Source organism: Phoxinus phoxinus (assembly GCF_949152265.1).
Source record: "Phoxinus phoxinus genome assembly, chromosome: 20".
NCBI lineage: Eukaryota > Metazoa > Chordata > Actinopteri > Cypriniformes > Leuciscidae > Phoxinus > Phoxinus phoxinus.
Window position 1 is genome coordinate 24517622 of NC_136895.1, and position 23948 is coordinate 24541569.

The window sequence follows — 23948 nt, forward strand, 5'->3', positions numbered from 1 at the left end:
AAAAAAAGTGTGTATATAAATAAAAAATTCAACCAGCCAAAGTAGGAGTGAGTGCATTACACACCACTGCTGAAATCCTCCCACATTTAGCGGGTGTTAATGTCAAGCCCTGATACTGTGTAATGCTTCATGTACTACTTTCAAAACAATAGTAGGCAGTATTCAGTTTATACTGTGCAGTGCCAGTTTCTGATGATCTGTTTCCTCTCAGGCACCCTGTGACAACCTTCGTACCCCGTCAACCTACCCAGCCAACATGCTACCTCACCATCCTGGCCAGGGCAACTTTGAGGACTTCACTTGCTGAGCTTAAAGCCAGAGCAGCCTGTCTGACAGAGAACAACCAAAGCCGATCACATCAGTACGGACTCCATTCACAACCGGACATTACAGAGAAACCTTCTGGATCTGCTACACACCATGTCCTGAGACCTAACCTGACATCGGGGGAACGGTACCAATCAACAAAGTATATTTTCACAACACGTTACATGGAAATGTGCAAAACTTTTGACGTTTTTGAAGAATTTAAAGGAAATACTGCCTCAAAAACAAAACTCCTTGAAGCCTCGTAAATGTGGAGCGGTTTCCCCCACGCCAAATTACACGTAATGTGACTCGGACATCGAATAGCTTCTCGCGGCTGGACCCTGATGCCTTTCGTGTACATAGTGACGGCTCTAAACTGTCTTCAGACCAGTGGCTTATGTAGATCAGTAGATAAATATAGCGCTTATTCACTGTATGTAGCCTCATTAGTCCCATCTGCTGGATCGATTCTGCCTCAGTGTATCTCACGAGTATGTAACTTCCCGAACAAGGTGACCATTACATGCGTCATGGGGGGGGTTGGGTCCCATATAACATTGTGTTACAGGTCTCATCTTGTAAATGCATGCTGGTCGTCCTGTGCATGCTTTTATTTTTATTTAGACTTCATTATTACTATCGCCAAGTTTGCCTCAATTATATACAGGTGTTGGAAGATGGTGTAAAGTTTGTTTTTGTGTGTATACGTGTGCGTGTGCAGGTTCTGCTGTTCTTGTGGGGATGAAATTTCTCCGTGACCCCAGAAGAACAGCAAGCTGTCAAAAGCACCTTGTGGGAACATCTCTACAAGGATACAACGGTTCAAAAAGAAACGAAAACAATGTGTAAATTCAGATCTAAAAATGCCAAAAAGTTTTATTTTACGTTTAGGATTAGTCTAGGATCTGACAAACAAACAATAGGTGTGAATGGAAAGTCCTCAAAGGGACACAGTGGCTCCAAAAGATGTTGTGACACTCGAGTTGCTCTTACTAATGCGTGAGAATAGTTGCATTAGAAAGCAGTTGTGCATCTTAAAATGCTGCAGGATTGTTTTCTCTTTTTCTCTTTTCACGATTCTCCTGAAAATCGTCATTTTCACACTGTATGGTCTTTTGTCTATCTTTTAACTCTTTCCCCACCAGCTTTATTTTTTTCAAGTTGCCAGCCACCGCTACACTGGAAATCCAGAGTTCTCGCGAGAGCACAATTTGAATTCGCTCAGCGAGTTACTCTGGTGTCGAGTAATGATGCTCATTAAATATGCCCCTCTATCTGAGCTGCACCAATCACATCGGGTTATCTGATATAGGCGGGCCAGAGGTGAGATGACACTAGTCATTAGTAAACATTGCAAGATGGCTATGAATGAACACCAGTTGTTTGAAACGACTTTTGGCGCTACAATGAAAGATTTAGACTTGCCTTTTTCTCTAAAAGAGGAACAGAAGACGGCGCTCGAATCGTTCATTTGCAAGAAGGAAGTTTTTGCTGTTTTGCCGCCCGGATACGGCAAGAGTCTAATCTACCAGTTAGCTCCGCTGGTAGCTAAGCGTATGCGGCTTAGACTGTGTATTGTTGTGATTGGTCGTAGTGTTATCCAATTGCGTGCAGTGAGATTTTCAAATGCATGCTTGGTGCCGCCCCTCGAGCTGGCCGATTTTCATTAGTCGACGCCAGACCATTAATCTTTCACATTTAGGTCTGGATTTCCAGGCTAAGCCACCGCCATAATTTTCACTAAATGTTCATGGCCCCCAGAATATTGTGTTTTATGAATATACAATGCAATATATCAAAAGAACAACAACCTCTGCTTTTTAGAACAACAAAAACGTTTTATTTTAGCTTCATGGATTTTTTTTTTAATTAACACTTGAATGTGGTTAAGTTTAATAAAAAAAGCAACTTTTTGAGGAAATCACATTTTTGAATAAGACTATATATGGATCATATTCAGAACGATGATAAAAACACAGATAGAGTAGATCGAGTCCATCATCACCCCTAATGCCTGCACAGTCCTATCGCTCGTCCAGAGTCGACAGTTTTGATTTATATGATGTTTAATCTTGATGATCACGTTATTTTACATAATCATATGATTGCAAATAATATCGCTTGTTTCTGCATCTTCCGCACATGTGTTTTGATCCGGACATTCAGTAATCTTTCAGAATCTTTCATGTAATAGCGCCTCCTACCGCATAACAGTGAAAACACGGACAGCCGGAAAATTCCGTCACTGGCGGGGAAAGAGTTAACACCATCTTTCCTTTTATTGTTTAAGAAACAAACTTACTTTTTATCAAATGTTTTGACACTTGCTTTGATATTTTGTGGCCAATGAATCAGATATTTGTAAGTGTGACTTAAGTGGCCAAATGCTTTTAGGGCTACTGTATGAATACATGATTGTTTATGTGTGCATGAAGGTGTGACTGAACATGAATGTATGTGACGAATCTTTCATCATTTGCGCGATATTGCTGGTCTGTTTCTGGATGGAAAAAACTTCCCAGGATCAAGAATGTAACAAACCAAAGAGTTTGTATTGCTAGGTGGAGCAGACCGATCACCCGTACGACATACCAGTATCTAGTTGTGCGTGCGTATGTGCGCATGTGTGTTTGTTCGAGTGAGACTGTTATTCTTCTGTCTTTATTTTGATTGTTAATGAAAATTGAACTGTGCATTTAACTAATTATTTGAACTCTGTACTTGCGAGACGTATTTGTTAATGTCGCGAACTTCATATCAAAGCACAAATAAAGACCACCGAAATGTAAAGGTGATGTTAAAGAATGATACAATATTCTTATCAGTGTTATCATGATAATCAGCAGATTCATTATTACTCTGTTAAACTTTGCTTTCTTTTGTTTTTTTACTACAAACATACATATTGCCTGATAGTGCAGTCGGCAGATAATAGGCTGTTCTATTTATCTATGAAGGAATAATAAATATCATTCATAATTTTACCAACGTCTCACTGTTATTTCATTCAGCTTTGAGGTGGATGTCAAATTGTTCGTGTTTAACTTCAGATTAGAATCATAATTCTTCAGGATTCACTTATGTTTGTGAATTATACCAGACTGCAACCTCATTTAAGCCATGATGCTTTAGATTCAAAAGCGGAGAAGCACTTTCACCGTTTGTTAGTGCAACCTTACGCTTGCATCAGCAGAAGAACGCAAACCTTCAAGAACTGTTAGCAAAACCGGACATAATGGAAATGATTCAGCTGCCGTATTCTTTAAATCAAAAATGGAATAAAAATGGGTTTGAATTAAAGTGGTTCCCAATTCCCAGCCTTAATGTTCACTTTCCTCAAAACTATTCATGAATTCAAACAGCAGGTTGAATTAATTTTGAGCCTACATTATGGAAAGTAGAAACAGAGATGAAAGATGAAGGCAGTGTTCACGGGCATCAGACGGTATCAGGATACAGTATACGAGTGTGTGAGCTGAGAGATCAAACCCGAGAGGAATAAGAGAAACATCCGAGCGTGAGACATCCATCAAGATCATCAGAGGACTCTTCTCAGGAAGATGTGTATTAAAGTAGCCTACTGGCATCAGAACCATGATTAAATATAAATAACAGACCGCATCGTCCAAAGTCACTTGCAAGGACTCGCTTGGTCCTCGTGGTGGTCCGCCTTGTGCTCGGTTTGTTTAAAGGAAGTGGAGAACATCACGCATGATTGATGAATGTCATTTCCTGCTGTGGTCTCTGCGCTGAAGTAAAGATGCAGGGAAGACTGCCAGCGACACAACCGCCAGCGCATTCTGATGAGGATCTTGTAGTGCAACACTAGTGCCTTTGAGACGTTCCTCCTCGTCCTCCAAATGCATCAAATACATGCATTTTGAAAGATGCATTTATTCGTGCTTCACCACAGATGCTGCTCTCGTGAATGCACAATTTGTTTGGTTTCGAACCAATATCCTTCTAAGGCTGCATCAAATTCACATACTATCTATCCTTAAAGGAACACGCTGACTTTTCGGGACTTTAGCTTATTCACCGTATCCCCCAGAGTTAGATAAGTCCATAGATACCCTTTTCATCTCCGTGCGAGCCGTAACTCTGTCTGACCGCTAGCCTAGCTTAGCACAAAGACTGGAGGTAAATGGCTCCAGCTAGCATACTGCTCCCAATAAGTGACAAAATAACGCCAACATTTTCCTATTTACATGTTGTGATTTGTATAGTCACAGCGTGCACAAATAACAAGGTCACATGAGACACAGTCATCTTCTAAGTGATTAGAAGTGGCGGAGTGATTAGCACAACTCTCTGAGCGAACTCACCACGAGGCTTCTCAGGCGCTGCGAGCAAATCACTCCGCAGAACTAACAGTGCTTCACCTTCTGAGAATATAGTTCCCAGTATGTATACGGTTAGAAGATGGCGGTGTCTCATGTGACCTTGTTATTTGTGCACGTGTGACTATACAAATCACAACATGTAAATAGGAAAATGTTGGCATTATTTTGTCACTTATTGGGAGCAGTATGCTAGCTGGAGCCATTTACCTCCAGTCTTTGTGCTAAGCTAGGCTAGCGGTCAGACAGAGTTACGGGATGCACAGAGATGAAAAGGGTACGGACTTTTCTAACTCTGGGGGATACGGTGAATAACCTTAAGTCCCAAAATGTCGGCGTGTTCCTTTAAGTTACTTTTAGTAGATTTTGTGCATCATACATAAAAAAATAATATGCTAAAGATATCCTTGTACAACTAAGATCTAAGAATACCATGGTACAAATTAAGTTACTTTTAGTAGATTTCGTGCATTATACATAAAAAAATAATATGCTAAAGATATCCTTGTCCAACTAAGATCTAAGAATACCATGGTACAAAAAAAGCCATGGTAGTAACATGGTACCAAGTCCATAAAAACACAATAATACCACGGTAAAAAAACAAAAAAAAAGGTTTCTCTCCAATGTGGAACAACAGTGCCTTCCTCTAGGCTAAATGTCACACGTTTTATAATTTGTGTTAGATATGTCTACATCATTGAGTAGACTGACACTAATGTCCTTGTCACCTGATAGGTGCTAACTAAGTCCTATAAAGTATTATCACATTAGCTGTGTCACTTAATTTTTCAGATCATCTGAAACTGTGAAAATGGAAGTACCCTACAAGCCCCTTCGAGTTCATCACACTGGTACTCGCTCATCGGAAATGAGTTGCTATTTATTTCCCATAATGCAACTGTCGGGAGTTTCTGCCCTTGTGCCAATTTATCCTGTCAGATCTCGTGGCGCAATTAGAAGCTGCAGCCGTTCGTCACTGATAAGAGTGCCATCGCGCTCTTTGAGAGGATTAATAATAACCCCAGAGACTCGCGCTTCTTAACCGGGTCGACTGGAGAGACCTTCGTTTGCATTAATGCCAGTTTTGCATGAATCCATCAGATTGAGGAGGTCCAGCATCTTGCTGTGTGAAGCATCAGATGCACATCAGATTCATCAATAATCATTTTGTGGAGAAGAACGCTGTGATATCATTGGCCACAAGATGGTAAAAATATTCGGCAGCAACATTTTTGATTTGTATGTCTTACCTAGTAGTACCTGAGCCCTGCATCATCCCTGGCATATACGTTGGTGTAAAGATATAGTAAATGTAAGTAAGTTATTCACAGTTGAGTGAATTGCATCTGACCTCAATGTGGTTTTCTCCTAAAAAAAAGACCTCTCCTATTTTTCTCCTAGATAAAAAATATCTCTTATGTAATCTATAGCTCTATTATTCAATACGAGTGAGAGAGAAAAAAACATTACCAGGCCAGCAATAATGACCAGCATTAATAACGGCTATTATTCCGAGGATAAACATTGATGGCACAATTACATGGCTATGAATGATGTGTTCTTCAGAAATGTTCTAATGTCACACATGAGAGCTAAGCGCGTTTATCTCATAATGTAGGATTTACACAAACAAATAACCTTGGAAAAAAGGGATTACGGATCTGTCACTGTAGTTTTATTGAGGTGTAGTATGTGATTGATGGTCGTTTTCAATATACAGAAATAAATAATAAACAGATTATATCAGCCGGGATCTCATTTGTTATTGTGACAACAGCTTACATATATGGCATGATATTCCTGGTCATGAAATCTGTTTCATAGAGCTTCATGAACTATGTCTCAGAGAACTGAACTTTGACCTTCATTCACTTTAAATCACTGTTAGCTACCTTTTTTTCAATCATTGAATGTTTTGCATATCTTATGAGTAATCTCCTGACCTGTTGGTGCAAGTAGAGCGGCAAAAATAAGATGGCTTAATTTTTTGACTGAAATGTATAGCTTTGACCGAAAATATTTAGATTTTGGCTGAAAATGGGCTGTTAAACAGCCATATGAATAGGCCTATATGATGTCCATATTCGTGTTTGTTGATCACAAGTGTGGATGGCAAGCAGTCCACATGTTATATCACACTCAGCATCCAAAGAAAACCTAATAATGTTTTCGAATATCTTGTTCCCTCAGAATATGAAGGCTCAATAACCATAACACATCCTATTTTATCACAATAGAAGGGAGGATAAGCCTAATGATCTGTCTTTTGCAACATAAACGGCGACTGAATGTAAAGCCAACTCTTTATTTTCTAATGTAATGAGATGAAGCAGACATCCTGTTCCTGTTTCATACGTGCTGCAACTAATTGCACCAAATTAGCTTAACTTTATTCCTGTCAGCACAATGCAATTAATAAAAGCTTTCAAGCAGCTGCGCATTCACATTCATAATGATGAAGTGTCCGTGATAAACTGATCTGAAACATACCCAGAAACTAGAAATATTTGAGAATTTTACAAATGTGTGTCGTTTTTTTTCTATAGTCTCCATGGAAACAGTTGACCAGTAATGCATCACAAACTCATACACATATATTTGAACAGCAAATTAAGGGATTGATTTTAGAGTGCGCTAATGGGAAAGTTTAATGATATCATCAGAGTGTGTGTGACCAATGATGTGTGACTTACAGGAAGCTGCCCGGCCCTTTTAATCAACCGCAGTGAGTGCTTACATTAACCACTTTGTGTGTGTGTAAATCTGTGCATTAGGACGAAAGCCCAAATGTCAAAATGAAGGACGTAAAGAGAGAGATGCTTGACTTCTACCTGGATCTAATCTTATTTTGATGCCCACTGCACTGGACAGAAGCCATTTGAACTATTCAGAGAGTGAAGTTTAATTCGTGTCACCACATAGATGGTGACCTTTTACCCTTTCTCGTAATTCAGTTTTTTTTTATGTTGTGTTTTTATTCATAACAACCAAAATGCATGAGGTTGACAACCGTGACGAAGCACCAAGTAATAAGAAAATGTTGTTATGATTTATTTTGATATCAGAGTTAGCCCATCTCATATGATCTCATGTTAGCCTTATTTATGGGTGTTTGTCTCCCTCTTTTGGATGTTATGTGAATTTATACACATCCATTTGGGCCAAATGCTCTTTTTTTTAAATGAAAAATATATATATAGCCTATATATTATGTTTTAGAAAGTTTTTAGGTTATATGTTTTTAATTACCAATACTTACAACCCAGGAGTCAATGTTTTTGTAGCCTACTTCCCTTACGAAAACTAACCATGGTTTCATAACAAATAAAAAAACATGGTTATTGTAAAACCATGGTAACCACAAATTGGTTAATACAAATGATAATCAATCTGCCAAAAAACATGGTTACTACAATTTTTACTAGAATAAAACCAATTCTTTAACAAAACCATAAAATCCATTTGTTTTCATCTTATTTAATATGAAGATCATATTCTTCAGAAGTCGTCAGTGCGAAGGCGGGATCTCTTCACATCTCGCGAGACTCCGTCGATGCTCTTCGTTGGTGCTCTTCAACTCTCGCGATACTGGTTCACTTCACACCGGTGGTGCTCTTGTCTGTTTGCGGCTCGCGGAGAAGATGGCGGCGCGTAGTGGTTTTCAGCCTGCGACACCCGGAGGCGGCGGAGCCCCATTAGGACCCGGGCCGCCAGTAGCCGGTGCAGGGCCCGGTATGGGTCCCGGTACGCCCTCAGGACGGATGGGACCCGGCGGCCCGCAGAACCATATGTATCGATCACCGATGCCCGGATACCCGGTAAGGCGCGAGGAGAACAAAGAAGCAGCCGAACATAAACGGAGGGGTTTTGTTTTTAATGTTTGCATGCCGGATTCGTGTGTTTATTCAATGCACCAAACATTCTGAATCTTTTGAAATGGATTAAAAGTCTTCAAATTAGAATATTTTGTATTGATTTGCGCCCGCGCAGTGATGTTGCTTTGAGTAACGTTAGGTCACTGCAAAGCATCGAACTTCTGATTAATAAACCAGGTAAGATTATTTGTGTGAGTTTAATTTCAAATTAACTAAAAGAAAAGCAATCATCAGTTAGTTTTGATGATGTAAGGAGAGTCTCGGCATAAATACTGGGGGTTGTGTGTTGGTGGGGCCTACAAGAGCATCATCCAGATGGGTTTGGCTGCATTGATGGCCAGTGTGTTTATGTTGATGTTAATCTACATTATATATTATGCGTGCAGTGTACATGAGACGACCCGTGGAAAGGCTTATTTTTTTTGCGTTTTTCCAGCTAAATACATTTGTTTTTTAATATACTCAGTATCAGCAAACAATTTAAAGGGACAGTTCACCCAAAAATGAAAATCATCACAATTGACTTAACCTCAAGCCATCCTATGTGTATGTCTTTCTTTCCTTAAGTCGAACACAATAACATTTCCTAGCTTTATAATGAGAGGGAATGGTAACTTAACTTACCCTTGATTTTGAAGCCCAAAAAAGCATATCTATTCATAATGAATCCCTATGGCTCACTTCTAAGATGGATGTGCTTTTTGGGCTTCAAAATCAAGGTATACCATTCACTCCCTTTATAAAGCTTGGAAGAGCCAGGATATTTTTCACAGATTTTGTTGTGGCTGAAAGAAGAAAGTAATATACACCTAGGATGTATACATATACACTAGCTATTGACACTATTTACTAGCCTAACTCTAAGTAAATAGTTTAATTGAAAAAAAGAACATGAGTTTGAGAATGATCATGTTCTCAACATGATTTAAAGTGTTCCTATGAGCATCTTAAGCTTCACTGACCATCTGTATAAAGAGTATGGTGATTAGTGACATTTTGTACTAATCTTTGTTTGTGTTCTTTATTGTGACTTAAGCTACTTTTAGGGCCACTGAAATTGTATTGTGTTGTTCATGAATTATAAACAATCATCAGTTTTACAATTAGTTTGAAATATGTGGAGAATTTGTGCTGGCTGCATCTTTGCATTCAAGGATGGAAGGTTTTGTTTTGCTGTTTTTCTAGTTTGTGTACGTCCTTCAGTAAAACCTTGAATGCATTTACTCTTACTTTGGAGAAAAACATAGTTTTCTCATTTTTCCCACAATTAGTCTGTGTGCAATTTGCATTCTCCGCATGTTTGAGTTGAGATTCAAGGTTGTTTATTGATTCACTTAACCCTCTATGGTATGCATTATGTTCTAACCATGAACTCTTTTTTCAAATAAGTTTTTATTACATGAAATAGCTTCAATCATACAAATCCAAAAAGATTTCATCGCTGTACCACGATGGAAAATGGTCAAAAAAAATAATTTCTATACAATTTACATTTACAATTAGCCTACATAGACATTTGCAACAGGTGAACTGTCTGAGAGAAGATATGAGAAATGCTGCTGTTAATGCAACAGTTTCACATAGTGGTTTCCCTTTGTTACCTCAATACAAAATCCACTCGTTTAACATTCAGTGAAATCACATTGAAACAGCATGTCATGGTCTTCGCCCATTCGGATAACTGTCCTTCAATCCTACATTTGCAGAGACCAGGAATGCCTCCAGCCAGCCGTATGACCCCTCAGGGACCCTCCATGGGGCCTCCAGGTTACGGGGCCAGTCCTGTGTCCCGCCCCGGCATGCCAGTCATGGACCCGTCCCGCAAGCGACCGGCGCCGAATCAGATCCAGCAGGTCCAGCAACAGAATCGCAACCAACAGTAAGTCCAGTTAACACTTCAATTGATAAATTAAACCTAATGATTTTGTTAGTAAGTAACTGAAATCATTTGAAGTGCTTAATTGTTCTTTCTAATGGTGCCGTTTTTCATTCTAGTGCCAAGAAGAAGAAAATGGCAGATAAAATCCTACCTCAAAGAGTAAGTTTCCATGAAATCTGTTATTTTCAGCTCATCGAAGTCTGAATCGTCTTAAATCATTCAAGATGTAAACCTAGTGGCATAATTTGTGCAGTACAAGTGCTTGATAAACACCAGGTTGTCTGCAAAACTCATTTGGCTTGCTTTTTTTCCTGTATTCTTTACTCATGCAAATAAGAAAAAAACCTTTGCATCAGATTACAATAAGAAATTTAGCTCAAAATGGAATAACTAAAGATGTGGCTTGATAGTGATAAAAACAGCTCGATATGGTTTAAAAAGTGGCTTTAGATCATGTTGATTTTCTCTCTGGCTTGATTTTAGATCAGAGAACTTGTTCCTGAGTCTCAGGCGTACATGGACCTGCTGGCGTTTGAGAGGAAGCTCGACCAGACCATCATGCGCAAACGACTCGATATTCAAGAAGCTCTCAAGAGACCCATCAAGGTACATGCAGATTATTTACCAACATCGTTCTGGATATATTTAGGTCATTTGACCTCTTTAGAGGAACAAAAAATGCGGCTGTGCTTCCATCATTTATGTGCTTGAACTACATTCGATTGAAAGGTGTCACTCAACATCTGTTTGTTCTGTGCAGCAAAAAAGAAAACTACGGATATTTATCTCCAACACCTTCAATCCTGCCAAACCGGATGCAGAGGACGGCGAGGGTACCGTTGCATCTTGGGAGCTGCGTGTGGAGGGACGACTTCTTGAAGACGTAAGCAAGGCTCTTTATTGACATTGTAGAAGTACAAGAAGGTTATTTATAAAAAAAAAAATGTTTTTTTTCCTCAGACTGCTGTGTCCAAGTATGAAGCCACCAAGCAGAAGAGGAAGTTTTCTTCTTTTTTCAAGTCTTTAGTGATCGAGTTGGATAAAGACTTATATGGACCTGACAATCATTTGGTGGAGGTGAGAGGCAGAATAGTGCGTTTCTCAACTGTAGTACTTAGTGCACTGATTTACTGTCCACTAGATCCTTTTTGTTGTCACTTTTGTTCCAATTGTCAGTTATTGAAGTCTTTGTCTTGATTTCAGTGGCACCGAACAGCCACGACTCAGGAGACCGACGGATTTCAGGTGAAGAGGCCCGGAGATGTTGGGGTGCGCTGTACTGTACTGCTCATGCTGGACTACCAGGTGATGACAAACACGTACTGTGTACTAAGTGTGCTATGCCAAACACACCCACCAGCAGGTGCTGCCACCCCACATTGATAAATGTCTCTACAGGATGATATTTTCTTTAGATTTCCTTTTCATTCATTAGTATTTTGAGTGAATGTGACTAATGGGACACATCTATCTCTTTCAAGCCCCCTCAGTTTAAGTTGGACCCCAGGCTGGCCCGGTTGCTGGGGATCCACACTCAGACCCGACCCGTGATCATTCAGGCTCTGTGGCAGTACGTGAAGACCCACAAACTCCAGGACCCTCATGAACGAGAGTTCATCAACTGTGACAAATACCTCCAGCAGGTAACCGAGACTATGGAGTTTGTCTTGATGCTTTTAACAATGTAATCATTGGCCATTTGATGACCGTAACATCATGTGAGTTGCTGAATGTAGTCTTATACTGGAAATGCCCACTTAGGAAAATTGACCATCTGAGCCAATGGAAAGCAGATTCATGTGAAAAACTCCAAATAGTGAGTTGAAAATGCATACATTTTGTATGACTTCAGGAAGTTGTACAAAAGTTAGTTGCAGTGGAACTTATTTCTGTTCAATATGCGTTTGATTGGATCAAGTTATATAAATGCCTCAAACAGGATAGTATCTGCAATCTTGATGCTTCACATCTATTTTAAGGAATACTTGTTGGTTCTTCTACTTCTTTTAAACGCAGAGGATGAGTTTTCAGTTATTAAAGTGTGTTGTCTTGTTTTCTGTAGCACTGAATAGTAATGATTCGAAAGAAAGATACATTTCTGATCCTGATGGCTTTCGAACAGTTTCTAAAGAATAACTGTCAGTTCTTCTCATTCTAGATCTTTGAAACCGGTAATTGTTGGTTCTCCTGCTAGATAGTTGACGTTTTTTCTCGGTCTAGATCATTAGAATAGTTATTGAAATATTTGTAATAGTTGGTTCTCCTAGATATTTGAGACCCAGTAATTGTTGGTTCTCCTCGTTCTAGATGTTTTAAACCCATTTATTGCTGGTTGTTTTTGTTCTACATCTTTGAAACCCAATAATTGCTGGTTCTCCTCATTTTCAGATCTTTGAAACCCAGAGGATGAAGTTCTCTGAGATCCCTCAGCGGCTGCATGCACTACTGATGCCCCCCGAGCCAATCATCATCAACCACGTCATAAGGTAACTGCCGGCAATGTTATGCGACTCAAAATCACTGCTTCTTCCTTATCTGTGATGTGATGACCATCTGAACATCCGTTTGTGTCTCAGCGTGGATCCCAACGACCAGAAGAAGACGGCGTGCTACGATATAGACGTGGAGGTGGACGACACCCTGAAGACCCAGATGAATTCCTTCCTGCTGTCCACTGCCAGTCAGCAGGAGATCGCAGGCCTCGACAACAAGGTACGAAAGTTTCGCATGTGGCCGAAAGCCTTCAAAGTTTCGTCTTTGTTCTGGTTGGATAAACAGTCCTCAAAGAGTTCGGCACATCACCACAGGGAAGAAAGCTTCTGTTCTCGTTCGCTCAGAAGATCAGCGCTGTTGCTTTGTGGCACATCCTGTGCTTGTCTGCTGCATATCAAAGTGACTCTTGGCAACACGCAGGTCTGAATGTTTTCGAGCGGTTGTGTTGCGGATCAAAGACAGGGAGTGGTCCAGGAAAAAGAGTCCTGCTTTCCATCAGCTCTGTCATGTTTCATTTTTATTCCTCTCTGTTTGCTAAGAGTCTTTAGTAGTCTAGTAACCACTTCAGGGATAGCAACCGGACTCACCGTGGTTACATTGTTGCCACGGTTACTCCATGCTTGATGTAATCATGGTTTTCAGCTTGAGAGATTGTGAATTGGTTCAGTCAGTAAGATAAATTAGCTGGGAGTGAAAGTTCACTTCCTTTCACTTTCCTTTCCACTTCACTTTTAACAAGGTTAAGGGATCAAGTATGTTTAATGTTGATTTTCTGTTTTCAAATATTATAATAATTTTTGACTTGTTTAATAAATCAATTTCGCCATGTGCAATCAAGAATTTGCGTTTATATATCTGAATGATATTGGTCACCTTGCTCTATAAATACAGGTATCAGGCATTGGGAAAAAAAAACATTGGCAACCACTAGTGTTTATAAGCTTAAGCATTATTGATTTATTATCAGATTTGACTAAATAGTGCTGTGAATTTTTACTCGCATACATTTGACAATTTTGTTGTTGTTCCCCTTTGACCCAGTTGGCTCACCAGTCAGTTTGCAACAGTCTAAATCTCTGTCCTTCACAGTCAGTGGTTGAACTTTGCGTTTTGTGACATTTTGGGTTAATGAAAGATCAGACTACAATAAAACCTCAATGATGTTAGGCAAGATTGAGTGTGATTGCTCTTGTACTGCCGTTCAATAACAAAGTTCACATTTGACTACACATCCAAAAGCAGTGAAGCAGAACTAACTGTTGTTTAATTAAAATGTTAAATATGATCCCTCACACATGTTTGCTTGTTCCCTCAGATCCATGAGACCATCGAAACTATTAACCAGCTGAAGACTCAAAGGGAGTTCATGTTGAGCTTCGCACGAGACCCGCAGGGCTTCATCAATGACTGGCTCCAGTCGCAGTGCAGAGACTTGAAGGTGAGACCAAATACTGTGCACTTCATATTACCATACTTTTTTGGTCCTGGTAGTTTGATAATACCATGCTTTTGTGGACATGTGAAAGTTGGAAGTCCCAATTTATTTAATAGATCCTGCAGGGATCATAAATGCTAAATTTGCTAGTCGGAAGAGGTTGTTTAACCTTCGCCCGGAGCTGTAGTCTTTCTCCGTCTGTATGTTTGCTCAGCCGAATGTTGGTTAGTGGACTGACTGGACTTGTAATGACTTTGGGGGTTGGGAAGGTGTTTCAGAGGCAATTGTATGGGATGCTGAATTTCTAAATGGCTAGGGAAAATTAAGCTTGCATCCGTTTTCTCAAGCGTGATTTATCAGTCTAAAAATGTACCATCTGTCGGAAAGCAGTTGCATGTATTTCCTTGGGATTGAATATTGCGGCAAGTTTCTGAAAGTTGGTTGCTCCAGACAAAAGTCATTAATCAGTAACCGCTGCATCTCTTTCTGCTGATGTCTGAATTCTGCGTCCTTGCAGACGATGACGGATGTGGTAGGAAACCCGGAGGAGGAGAGGAGAGCCGAGTTCTACTTCCAGCCTTGGGCTCAGGAGGCCGTGTGCCGTTATTTCTATTCAAAGGTGACGCTTTACACTGCAGGTTTCTTGTTTAGCCACTGTAAAATATTGTTTGAACTCTCAAAGGTTACATGAAAAATCACTCTCCTTTTATTGACATTTCTCACATAATCTCGTTCTCAGGTTCAGCAAAGGAGACAGGAGCTGGAACAAGCTCTTGGCATTCGAAACACATAAGCAAGCTTCCGGCCGCTACGACACAGGACCGGAGGGGTTTCTGGGTAGTGAATTTCTTGCTGCTCTGTACTGCAGATGCTGATCACTACAGTTATATTACAGTTTATCTTGTGCTGTCCTGCTGTAGCTGCCCAGGAATGACCCCTCATACAGAAATGACCTTATTTTTGTTGTGACTCCGCCAAACTAACACCCCTTTGAAATTGTGCTGTCACCCTTGTTTTTACCTAATTCAAGCTTTTCATGCAACTGAACATTTTCAAAGTGATTTTGAAAAGCTGTCATTTTGGAAAATTTCGTTTTCTGACTAAACTGACAGACTTTGTTGGATATTTTTTATCAGTAACATAACTAAGTTTCAAACAGAAGTCATACGAATGCTCTTAGACATGCTAATGTTTGAGCCCATTTTCCACTGTCCTTATTAGCAAATCAACAGTTACTTTTTGGAGGGGTCGTTGTTTGTTATTTTCAAAATTATCGATATTGTCTTTGATTATTTTAATGTTCTCATTATATGAACTTAATGAAGATCTAGTCTAGTATAGATGACGGATGATGATGTAGTTTAGTACCTCAGCTTTGTGAATTATTCGGAGGAAGTTCCTTGAACATGTCCGTTGGCGTTGAAGGCGAGAGCTCACTGATGAACGTTTTCTGCAATGCTCAGTAAATAAGACTTTTCCAGAACTCATCTGTTCAATAGTCGTTTTAGATTCACAAGATTAGATGTACTGCTGATTGACCTGTATGATTATCGATCTTTCGGTCACAAGCTTCGTCCTGAACTGTAAAGTACTTCCACTCCAACCTCTCTGTGATATGTATTAATATATTTGGGAGAATTGCCTTTATGGTTTAATGGTTGATTTGATTAATTTTTATCATTATAGTCGACTTGTCAGTCTGAAAGAAGAACATGAAAAACCTGCCAATCCAAAGTACTTACTGGCCATGGCAACCCACATAACATGTCTGGGAAAACTGTCAAGTGTTTTAATATATATTTCATAGATGCGCTGCAAATAGGCCATGGGTTCTTCCACTCAAGTAATTCAAAGCGTTTAGAAGTCAAGTGCTAAAGACTTTAACATTTTTGGTAGTTTAAGTTTTAACTATTTTGTTGTTTTTCCTAAAGTCATGCATTTGCTTTGATTTTATATCTTTACAATCTTGTTTTTCGTTATTTTCTTTAATGGACCAAATGTTGTATTTCTCTATTAGCCATATGTGTTATAATAAAGATTATCTTGTATTGATGCTCACATCAGTGTCGTGTAATTCGCTGCGCTCTCAATCTTTTTCCTGAGGTGATGAATAAAACTGATTGCGACGTGATGCAATATATGAAATCTGATGATTTATAATGTAGGTCATTTTCTTTTGAGCTTTGTCTTTTGGTACCCTAACAGACCTTTTGAAATTAAAAATTTTGTTGTCATTCAGCTTAAGTAAATAAATTACTAAAATGATGTGTAAATTTCATCTGTCGAAGTTATAGTCAAACTTGTAGCAATCGCTATCCACTGAGAACTTTTGTCGCGACATAATCTTACATTTCTGAAACATCACCACAAACATGTCCAATACAGTTTTTAAAAGGAAACACATCTATTTTGTCTATAAAATACAGCAGTTATTAATGATAATGCTTACTTGCGTCTCGTCGAAATGTTGCTGTGTTTACCTCAGGAGTCTCGCGACTCGAGTGTCTGTTTTGTGCGAATTACGCGAGGTCACGTATATTTAATCGAGTTTTGAGATTACGAAAATGTTTACAAACGCTGTTGACACGTTTCTTGTGTAATATATAATTAGCTTAACCTTTGCAGTTTCGAGTCTTATCCAGGTTTTAACCTTAACCTGATTTAAAAATCTGCGTAATTCCCAACAATACGATTGATAATAGTTTATAATAAATCATAGGATTATTTGATCGGTATAAATCCTGCCTTGATGTAACGTTACTTACGAGAAGAAATGAGCCAATGCCCGTTAAGGGGAGTGAGGCGCGTTCACGGGCTATTTAAAAGCGCGCCCACAATATTCGCTTCGGTCCGTCAGCGGCTCTCCAACGCACCGAAGTCCTTCAGCCAGTCCAGCCGGAGCAGACGCGCAGAATGGCGGCTAAGAAACTCTGCATTATCGGGTCTGGCAACTGGTGCGTGACATTACATTGTGTTATTGTGCTACACTGTCTTTTGCTCTTTCGTGTTTTACAGTAATAATGCAATTATGCAAACCTACTGGGGGTGTTTTTGGCTGAAGTATATTTGTAAGCAGCCTGTTTTAAGGCAGAATTTATTTCTATTTTAGGAAGTTGATTAAATGCGGTAGGCTATTACAGGGCTTCAAGTGTAAACCAGTACTTGAACGTAATATTAGCAGGTATAAGAGGTTATGTTGGACTTTAGATTTCGAGAATTATATTATATAGCCTAGTCTAATAATATTTTGATATAGCCTAGGCTATAATGTATTTATTGTATAATGTCCACAATGTGCATTGTTTGGCTTGCTATAGTTGCTGAGGCAATATTTGCTGAGTAATGATTGACCCAGGTGTCCAGTAAAGCAAAAGAAAAGGCTGGAGTTTTTTTTCTTTCTGACCCATAAACTTCAGCCTGTTGGCCTTGCAGATACTGAAGCAAAGCTATAATAGGATATGCACTGGATTATTATTATCCATAATTAGTATCTTAATTGCATGATTTCATGCTTCCTTCCGGTGCTAGTTTATTATTTATTTATTTTATATCAACTATTGCAACCACAAATTAAATTTTTTGAATACTATGGTATTACTATAATAGTAGTTCCCAAAAACCAATGGTAAATAATACAATAATGTTTACCACTTCAGCACCTGACACCTGTTGCAACAAAGTTAAGAGCCGTTCTGTAGTTTAGAGAATGTGTCACGGTAATTCTTCTGTTAATTAAGCCCTGAGTAGACGTGCAGCTGTCATTACAGATCCAGCATCAGTATTGAGCGCTAGCTTATCCATTACAGTTTATCTGCAAAGGTCTTTCATTTCCTCAGGGGTTCTGCCATTGCCAAGATAGTGGGCGCCAATGCAGCAAAATACAACACGTTTGACAGCACAGTGAACATGTGGGTGTTTGAGGAGATGATCAACGGACGCAAACTTACCGAAATCATCAACACCGACCACGAGAACGTCAAATACTTACCCGGACACAAGCTGCCAGCCAATGTGGTGAGAACGCAAAGCGTCTCCAAAATCCTTGAACTCTTTTGCCATTTGTGCCATTTACATTTTCAACAATGACTCAGATTGGTGGATATTTTAGTACTTCACTGGAAATTTGGCAATCATAAAGTGAAGCTGCATGTGAAGTTATGATATGAAAAGAAGTATCTCTTAACCTGAAACTAATGGGAAAAAAGCACAAAAATAGTCTTTGATGAAGAAAAGTTGAATAAACCCAGGGATAAATTCTTCAGGTGGCGGTTCCAGAGCTGTTGGATGCAGTCAAGGGCGCAGATATCCTCATCTTTGTCATCCCACACCAGTTTGTGTCCCGAATCTGTGACACCATCAAGGGTCACATCAAGACAGACGCTGTGGGAATGTCCCTCATTAAGGTGAGATTTAAGGTTTAATTTCATACTCTATGAAGTTTAGTTTGAGTTTGTATGTGGACCTACAGCACTGCTATATCACTGTGTGTGTTTCGTAAGGGTGTGGATGAGGGTCCTGACGGACTGAAACTGATCTCTGATGTCATTAGGGAAAAACTAGGCATCACCATGACCGTGCTGATGGGAGCCAATCTGGCCAATGAGGTCGCTGAAGAGAAGTTCTGTGAAACTACCATTGGTAAGTACACAGAAATGGAAACATTGACTGAAGCTCTTACGGTGTTAAAGCTACAATATGTTTTTTGTTTTTTTCGCCGCTAGGGGTCGCTAACCTCTTACAATAACAAGTGACGAGCTGAATGATGGCACTTGCTGTCAAGCTGATGGATCTAATAATGTTTGTGGATGAGTGAAAACATGTTTTTTAACATTACAGTGGTATGAAGCAGGTCGCGATTGCTAATAATAGACAGATATCACACGCGAGTCCCGCGGATATAAAGGAATAAGGAGATTTCATTCTACCGAACTACCCACGAGTGCTGAATTATTACTCGCACAGGTCAGTTTATTTGACGAATTAAACTTGTGAGGTAACGCAGCGCTGTTTCACTTGGTCTAACGTTACACTATCACACTAAACTGCATTTGAGTGTGTTAAAAGTTATAATGTTATTCTATGTGTTAGTTCGTTTGCTATATGAAACTAGCAGTAAGCTAGATCAACATTAGAATAACATACTGATCATATTCTAACATTTCATCATGATGAGCTATATAACATTGATTTGTTTTATGTGCATTTGCTCACCTGTCTAATAAAGAAGAGCGCGAAAAGAAAGTTCAAGAGCGGTGTCGCTGTCAAGTCGTGACTCGTGAAGCTCTGTCGAGTCCAAGTTAGTAGTGGACGTGAAGCTCTCGGCATCTCGAAAACGCCACGCTTATATTGATCCTCATTTTAGTTCTCCTTTTGTCCCATAGTCTGCTTGCCATGGTCTATAATGTTTGAACGAAATAAGAACAGCGTGCCGCTAAACGTTATGCACTACGCAGTCGTCCACGTCTGTTGCCATGGTTACGTCATGGCTATGGCCGTACGAGAGGAAACCGAGGATAGCGCGTCTTCTGCCCTCGGTTGAGTGTGTGGCTACTCAGTCTATGCAGCGTGCTAAACATTCAGTAAGAGAAGGTGGTTCCAGGAATGACAGAACACAGATTTCTTCTTAATGCCGTTACTGAAGACCTCTATCTTTTTTGATTTTGTAAAACTGTGAACATACAAACAAACTTTATTAAAAATACATTATTTAACAAACCAAGACACATTGCTGTGAATTTAAATGCTGGAAGTGATTAGAATTCAAGATATAAGAATCACAAGATTAAATGTTTTACATTACGGTTTGTGTCAGTCTGCCACCATGTGGATAGTGTTAATTGCAGCTTTCAGTGCACATATTCACAGGCAGCTCAAAACACTGTTCAACATATCTGTAATCCCAACATTTATTTACTGCTACTGTAGAAGAAAGTTGTACATTTGTTTCTTTCTTCACTATTCTGTAAAAGTATAACAGGTCTTTCCTCTTTAGTTAGATTTAGCAGAACATGAATTCAGAAAGCCTTCTTTAAAGCTACACAGGAAAAACAAAAACTACTTATTTTTACTTTAGACAACCTGTATGTACAACCTGGATTGTGTGAAAAGCAGTGTTAACATCGACTTGCAACCACATACTAAACAGAAGCTAGCAACATTAGCTTGGCTTAGATCGCAAACAACGTTTTGCTTGTAAGAGTTAAAATAACCTCTTAAGCAGTGGTGTAGTCTAGTTTTTTGTAGTGAGTATACTGTGACACCCCCCCCCCGAACCCGTCTCATCACTCCATAAGCACCACCACACTCACTAATGCATACAGTATGCAACGACATGTAATTGAGAGCATTATGAGACTAAGTGTTATCAACATGTCAATTTATTTTAACCCTTTATGACCTGCCATAGAACAATTCCGCCAGATTATATCTTAGTATTTTTACATGCTGTGCTGTCATTCTTTAGAGCATTTTCATATGCCATACATCAAAACAATCCTTACACCCCCAATTTGAAGGCTATCTTTGTAATAAATCAATAGTAACTAGATAAAAAGCTGAAAAGTGCAATAAACCAAAAAAAATTATTTTTTTTTTTTTTTTTTTCTACATATTGTATTAAATACAGAAATATCGCAAATGTCAACCTCAAACTTGTCAATGTAAAAAATGAGCATAAAACACTTTAAAACTACACACAATTGATTTGAACTGTTTACATAAATTAGTTTGTAAGATACACTCATTCATCGGGCGCAAGTAGCAGCTAGTGTGCCAAAACCTCCGCGTCCGTGTACTTCTCTAGTCGTGCAGGCATGATGTTGCGCGTGTGTGTGTGTGAGAATGTGCTTGCATTTGTAAATGTGCGTTTGTATGTATGTGTAAAAGAGTAATAAATGATAAAATGACGAAGCAATGATAAAAAAGACAATAACGAAAGTAAATCGAAGGTAGCAATGCTATCAGGTAGCAATGGGAGTCAAGTGTCGCATCTTGTGACGTCACAACATGCGACACACTCTGGGGTCATAGTGCATGAACGTGTATGAGCGTATAGGAAGACGTGACTGTCGATCGCAGATCTATAGAACATGTGTGCAAAGGACATGCAATGCGTTTTAGTGTTTTTATTTGAAAACGCATATTATGCTATTTGTGCAGACTCATTAGAGGGTGAAAACAACGCAACAGGAGCATGTTGGAGGCTCGATCGGAACGTGTAACGTCTCTGGTTTTGTGTGCAAAAATAATTATTGAGCTAGCCATTAAGGGATAAGCAACACAAGACTTTAACAGCCAATGACATTTACAGCTGAGGAGACTGGACTGATTTTCTACATTTAGCCTTAGATGTTATATGAATATGGTCCCTGAAGCACAGGTTTTATCAGCTGACAAAAAAAAAAAAAAAAAAAAAAAAACATTATAGGCACAAATACAAATTTACTTTTAGAAATGGTGCTTTTGAAAGAAAATTGTGTTATTGTTTTGGCAAGTTTACTGTTTAAATTAAAACATGTATGAAAACTTGTGTGATATTCCTTTTTAAAATAAGTTTTAATAGATTTCATCATTATTATTATTTTACAGTACATTTTACTGTGCAATTTCTTTCATAATTTCTTTGAGTTTATACCGAACTTTTATTTTGACAGGTTGTCGTAAAGACATTACAGTTTCTGTGTGTAGTATGATACGAATGAATGGCGATAGTTTTATCAAATGAAATGGTGAAATTCTCATGAAGTGACTCTCATAGCAGCTCTGTGATGAAGTTCATGTGTCATGTGTAGCCTACATCATGTCCTCATACATAGCTACAGTGAAGCGCTGACACAAGCACGCGCTTGCTTCAGTGTGTGTGTGTGTAGTAGAGCACACATTGAGCGCTCATTCCCAGAGACGCGTTGAACAACTGCAGTCTCTTTGAGTTTTTAATATTCACGCGATTTGATCTGTGTCCATTGCAAACACAGACGCGGTGAATTTATTAATGAAAGTGTGAAAGTTCTGTCACAAAACGAAGTTGTTACGTTTCCTCACGCTTTTTTTAGTGGGTATACGGAAATACTTGGCATTTCCTAGTGGGTATACGGCGTATACCTGCGTATCACGTAGACTACACCACTGCTCTTAAGTTACAGAAAAGTAACAAAACATTTAAAAAAACAAAACTGATCACTAATTACTTACAGATAATGGCATGTCAAAGCTTCCCAAAGATATAAGGGGTCTGAGAGGAGTGTAGAATGTCAGCACCTCCGGACATTTCCTCACACCGCGTGTTACCAAAAACACTAACGGAGATACTGACCCCTAGTGGGAAAATAAAGAAATGCACCAGCGAACTAATACAATACTTTTGAACATAGAGGGACAGAATAGCGTGGATATTGCGTCATTGACAGGCGACATTTTTTTCCGGGACGGCAAATTATTTAAAATTGGAATTTCTCTGAAATAAAAAATCTTAGGAGACTTTTGGGATTTTGTAAGTACACAACTGCAGGAAATATATCACACTGTGCAAGTGATTTTTGGATATTTTATTACAAAATTCGTACATATTGTACCTTTTAATAATATATGTATGAATTTTTCTTGATTATTGAATATTCAAATGATGTATATAATATGTACGACGCCCCGAAAAGGGACATGGAGAAGGAAAATAATACAAGATGGGAGGAAAAAGTTCTCTCGCAGCAAAAGTTTCTCGGGAGAACACAAAAGTTTGCAAGGGAACGCAAAGGTTTTGCGAGCGAACTACAAATTTGGCTTGCTTTACGTCAAGCGTTACAATCGTTATTATTTAGTTTTTCTTCGTTTCTGATGTCGCAATAAATACATCATACTTTCATGAAATCATGCAACATACTCCTCGTTGTCTGTGGACATCGTTCATTCCAGAGCCGATGCTAGATAAACAGCGAATGTGCGTGCTACAGTAGCTGCGGTAGGATAAATTATTTACAACAGCGGTAATGGACAATTCCGCTTCCAACCTGTAGGGCGACCGAAGAGGAAAAGTTATTTAGTGTTGCTTTAAATGTTGGATATCATTTTGACCAGATATTTTTATTTCAAAACATTTTATATACAAACATATGTGGTCTAGGTAGGTATTTAAAATTGACAATCATTCAGATTTTTGTCATTACCATGTTGCTGTAATGACTTTTAAATATCTTAAAATTAACTTAAATTGTTTTTTAATGTCATTACAAACATCATTTAACAGTTTGTGTCCTTAAACATGAGTTCTAAATGCACTACCATTTAAAAAATTTTTTTTTTTTTACAAAATTGTATTCAGTAAAGATTAAACTGATAGTGTATTCTGTTATGGTAATGATAGAGAAGGACAATGTGCCCAAATGTGGTATAACTAGTATTATGTAATCAGCCACTAAAAAAAAATAATAATAATGTTTTCAGGGTGTAAAAGCAAAGCTCACGGGCCGCTGCTGAAGGAACTGATGCAAACACAAAACTTCCGTGTGACGGTGGTGGAGGAGGCTGATGTTGTGGAGATCTGTGGAGCGTTAAAGGTGAACGTTCAACCATCCCATCTACTACTGTTCCTGAAGCATTTAGCCATGTTGAAGTCGAGAAAT

The 23948-nt window shown here is 38.9% G+C and overlaps 3 protein-coding genes across 9 annotated transcripts in view; all 3 read left to right on the plus strand.

Annotated features, from left to right (window-relative positions):
- The window catches only part of asic1b (acid-sensing (proton-gated) ion channel 1b), a 190953-nt gene extending 187660 nt beyond the window's left edge, over window positions 1–3293 (plus strand). For all 6 annotated transcript variants that reach the window (XM_079594243.1, XM_079594245.1, XM_079594242.1 and 3 more), the window contains one exon: window positions 212–3293. In XM_079594243.1, the coding sequence (XP_079450369.1) occupies window positions 212–307 (96 nt within the window). In that variant the 3' untranslated portion in view covers window positions 308–3293. The remainder of the gene's footprint in view (window positions 1–211) is intronic.
- A 4847-nt stretch (window positions 3294–8140) lies between these two features.
- On the plus strand, window positions 8141–16392 carry smarcd1 (SWI/SNF related BAF chromatin remodeling complex subunit D1). The gene is made up of 13 exons (XM_079594249.1): window positions 8141–8470; window positions 10234–10406; window positions 10523–10565; window positions 10890–11012; window positions 11167–11289; window positions 11367–11483; window positions 11610–11711; window positions 11888–12049; window positions 12795–12892; window positions 12983–13118; window positions 14215–14337; window positions 14852–14953; window positions 15074–16392. Exons 1-13 carry the CDS (start codon window positions 8294–8296, stop codon window positions 15125–15127), a joined length of 1533 nt encoding a protein of 510 aa, XP_079450375.1. The 5' UTR covers window positions 8141–8293; the 3' UTR covers window positions 15128–16392.
- Window positions 16393–16888: 496 nt separating this feature from the next.
- The window catches only part of gpd1b (glycerol-3-phosphate dehydrogenase 1b), a 154677-nt gene continuing 147617 nt past the window's right edge, over window positions 16889–23948 (plus strand). The window contains exons 1-5 of one of the 2 annotated variants that reach the window (XM_079594253.1): window positions 16889–17288; window positions 18171–18348; window positions 18597–18737; window positions 18834–18972; window positions 23770–23882. In XM_079594253.1, the coding sequence (XP_079450379.1) occupies window positions 17248–17288; window positions 18171–18348; window positions 18597–18737; window positions 18834–18972; window positions 23770–23882 (612 nt within the window). In that variant the 5' untranslated portion in view covers window positions 16889–17247. The remainder of the gene's footprint in view (window positions 17289–18170; window positions 18349–18596; window positions 18738–18833; window positions 18973–23769; window positions 23883–23948) is intronic. The other variant, XM_079594254.1, reaches the window with a different exon arrangement.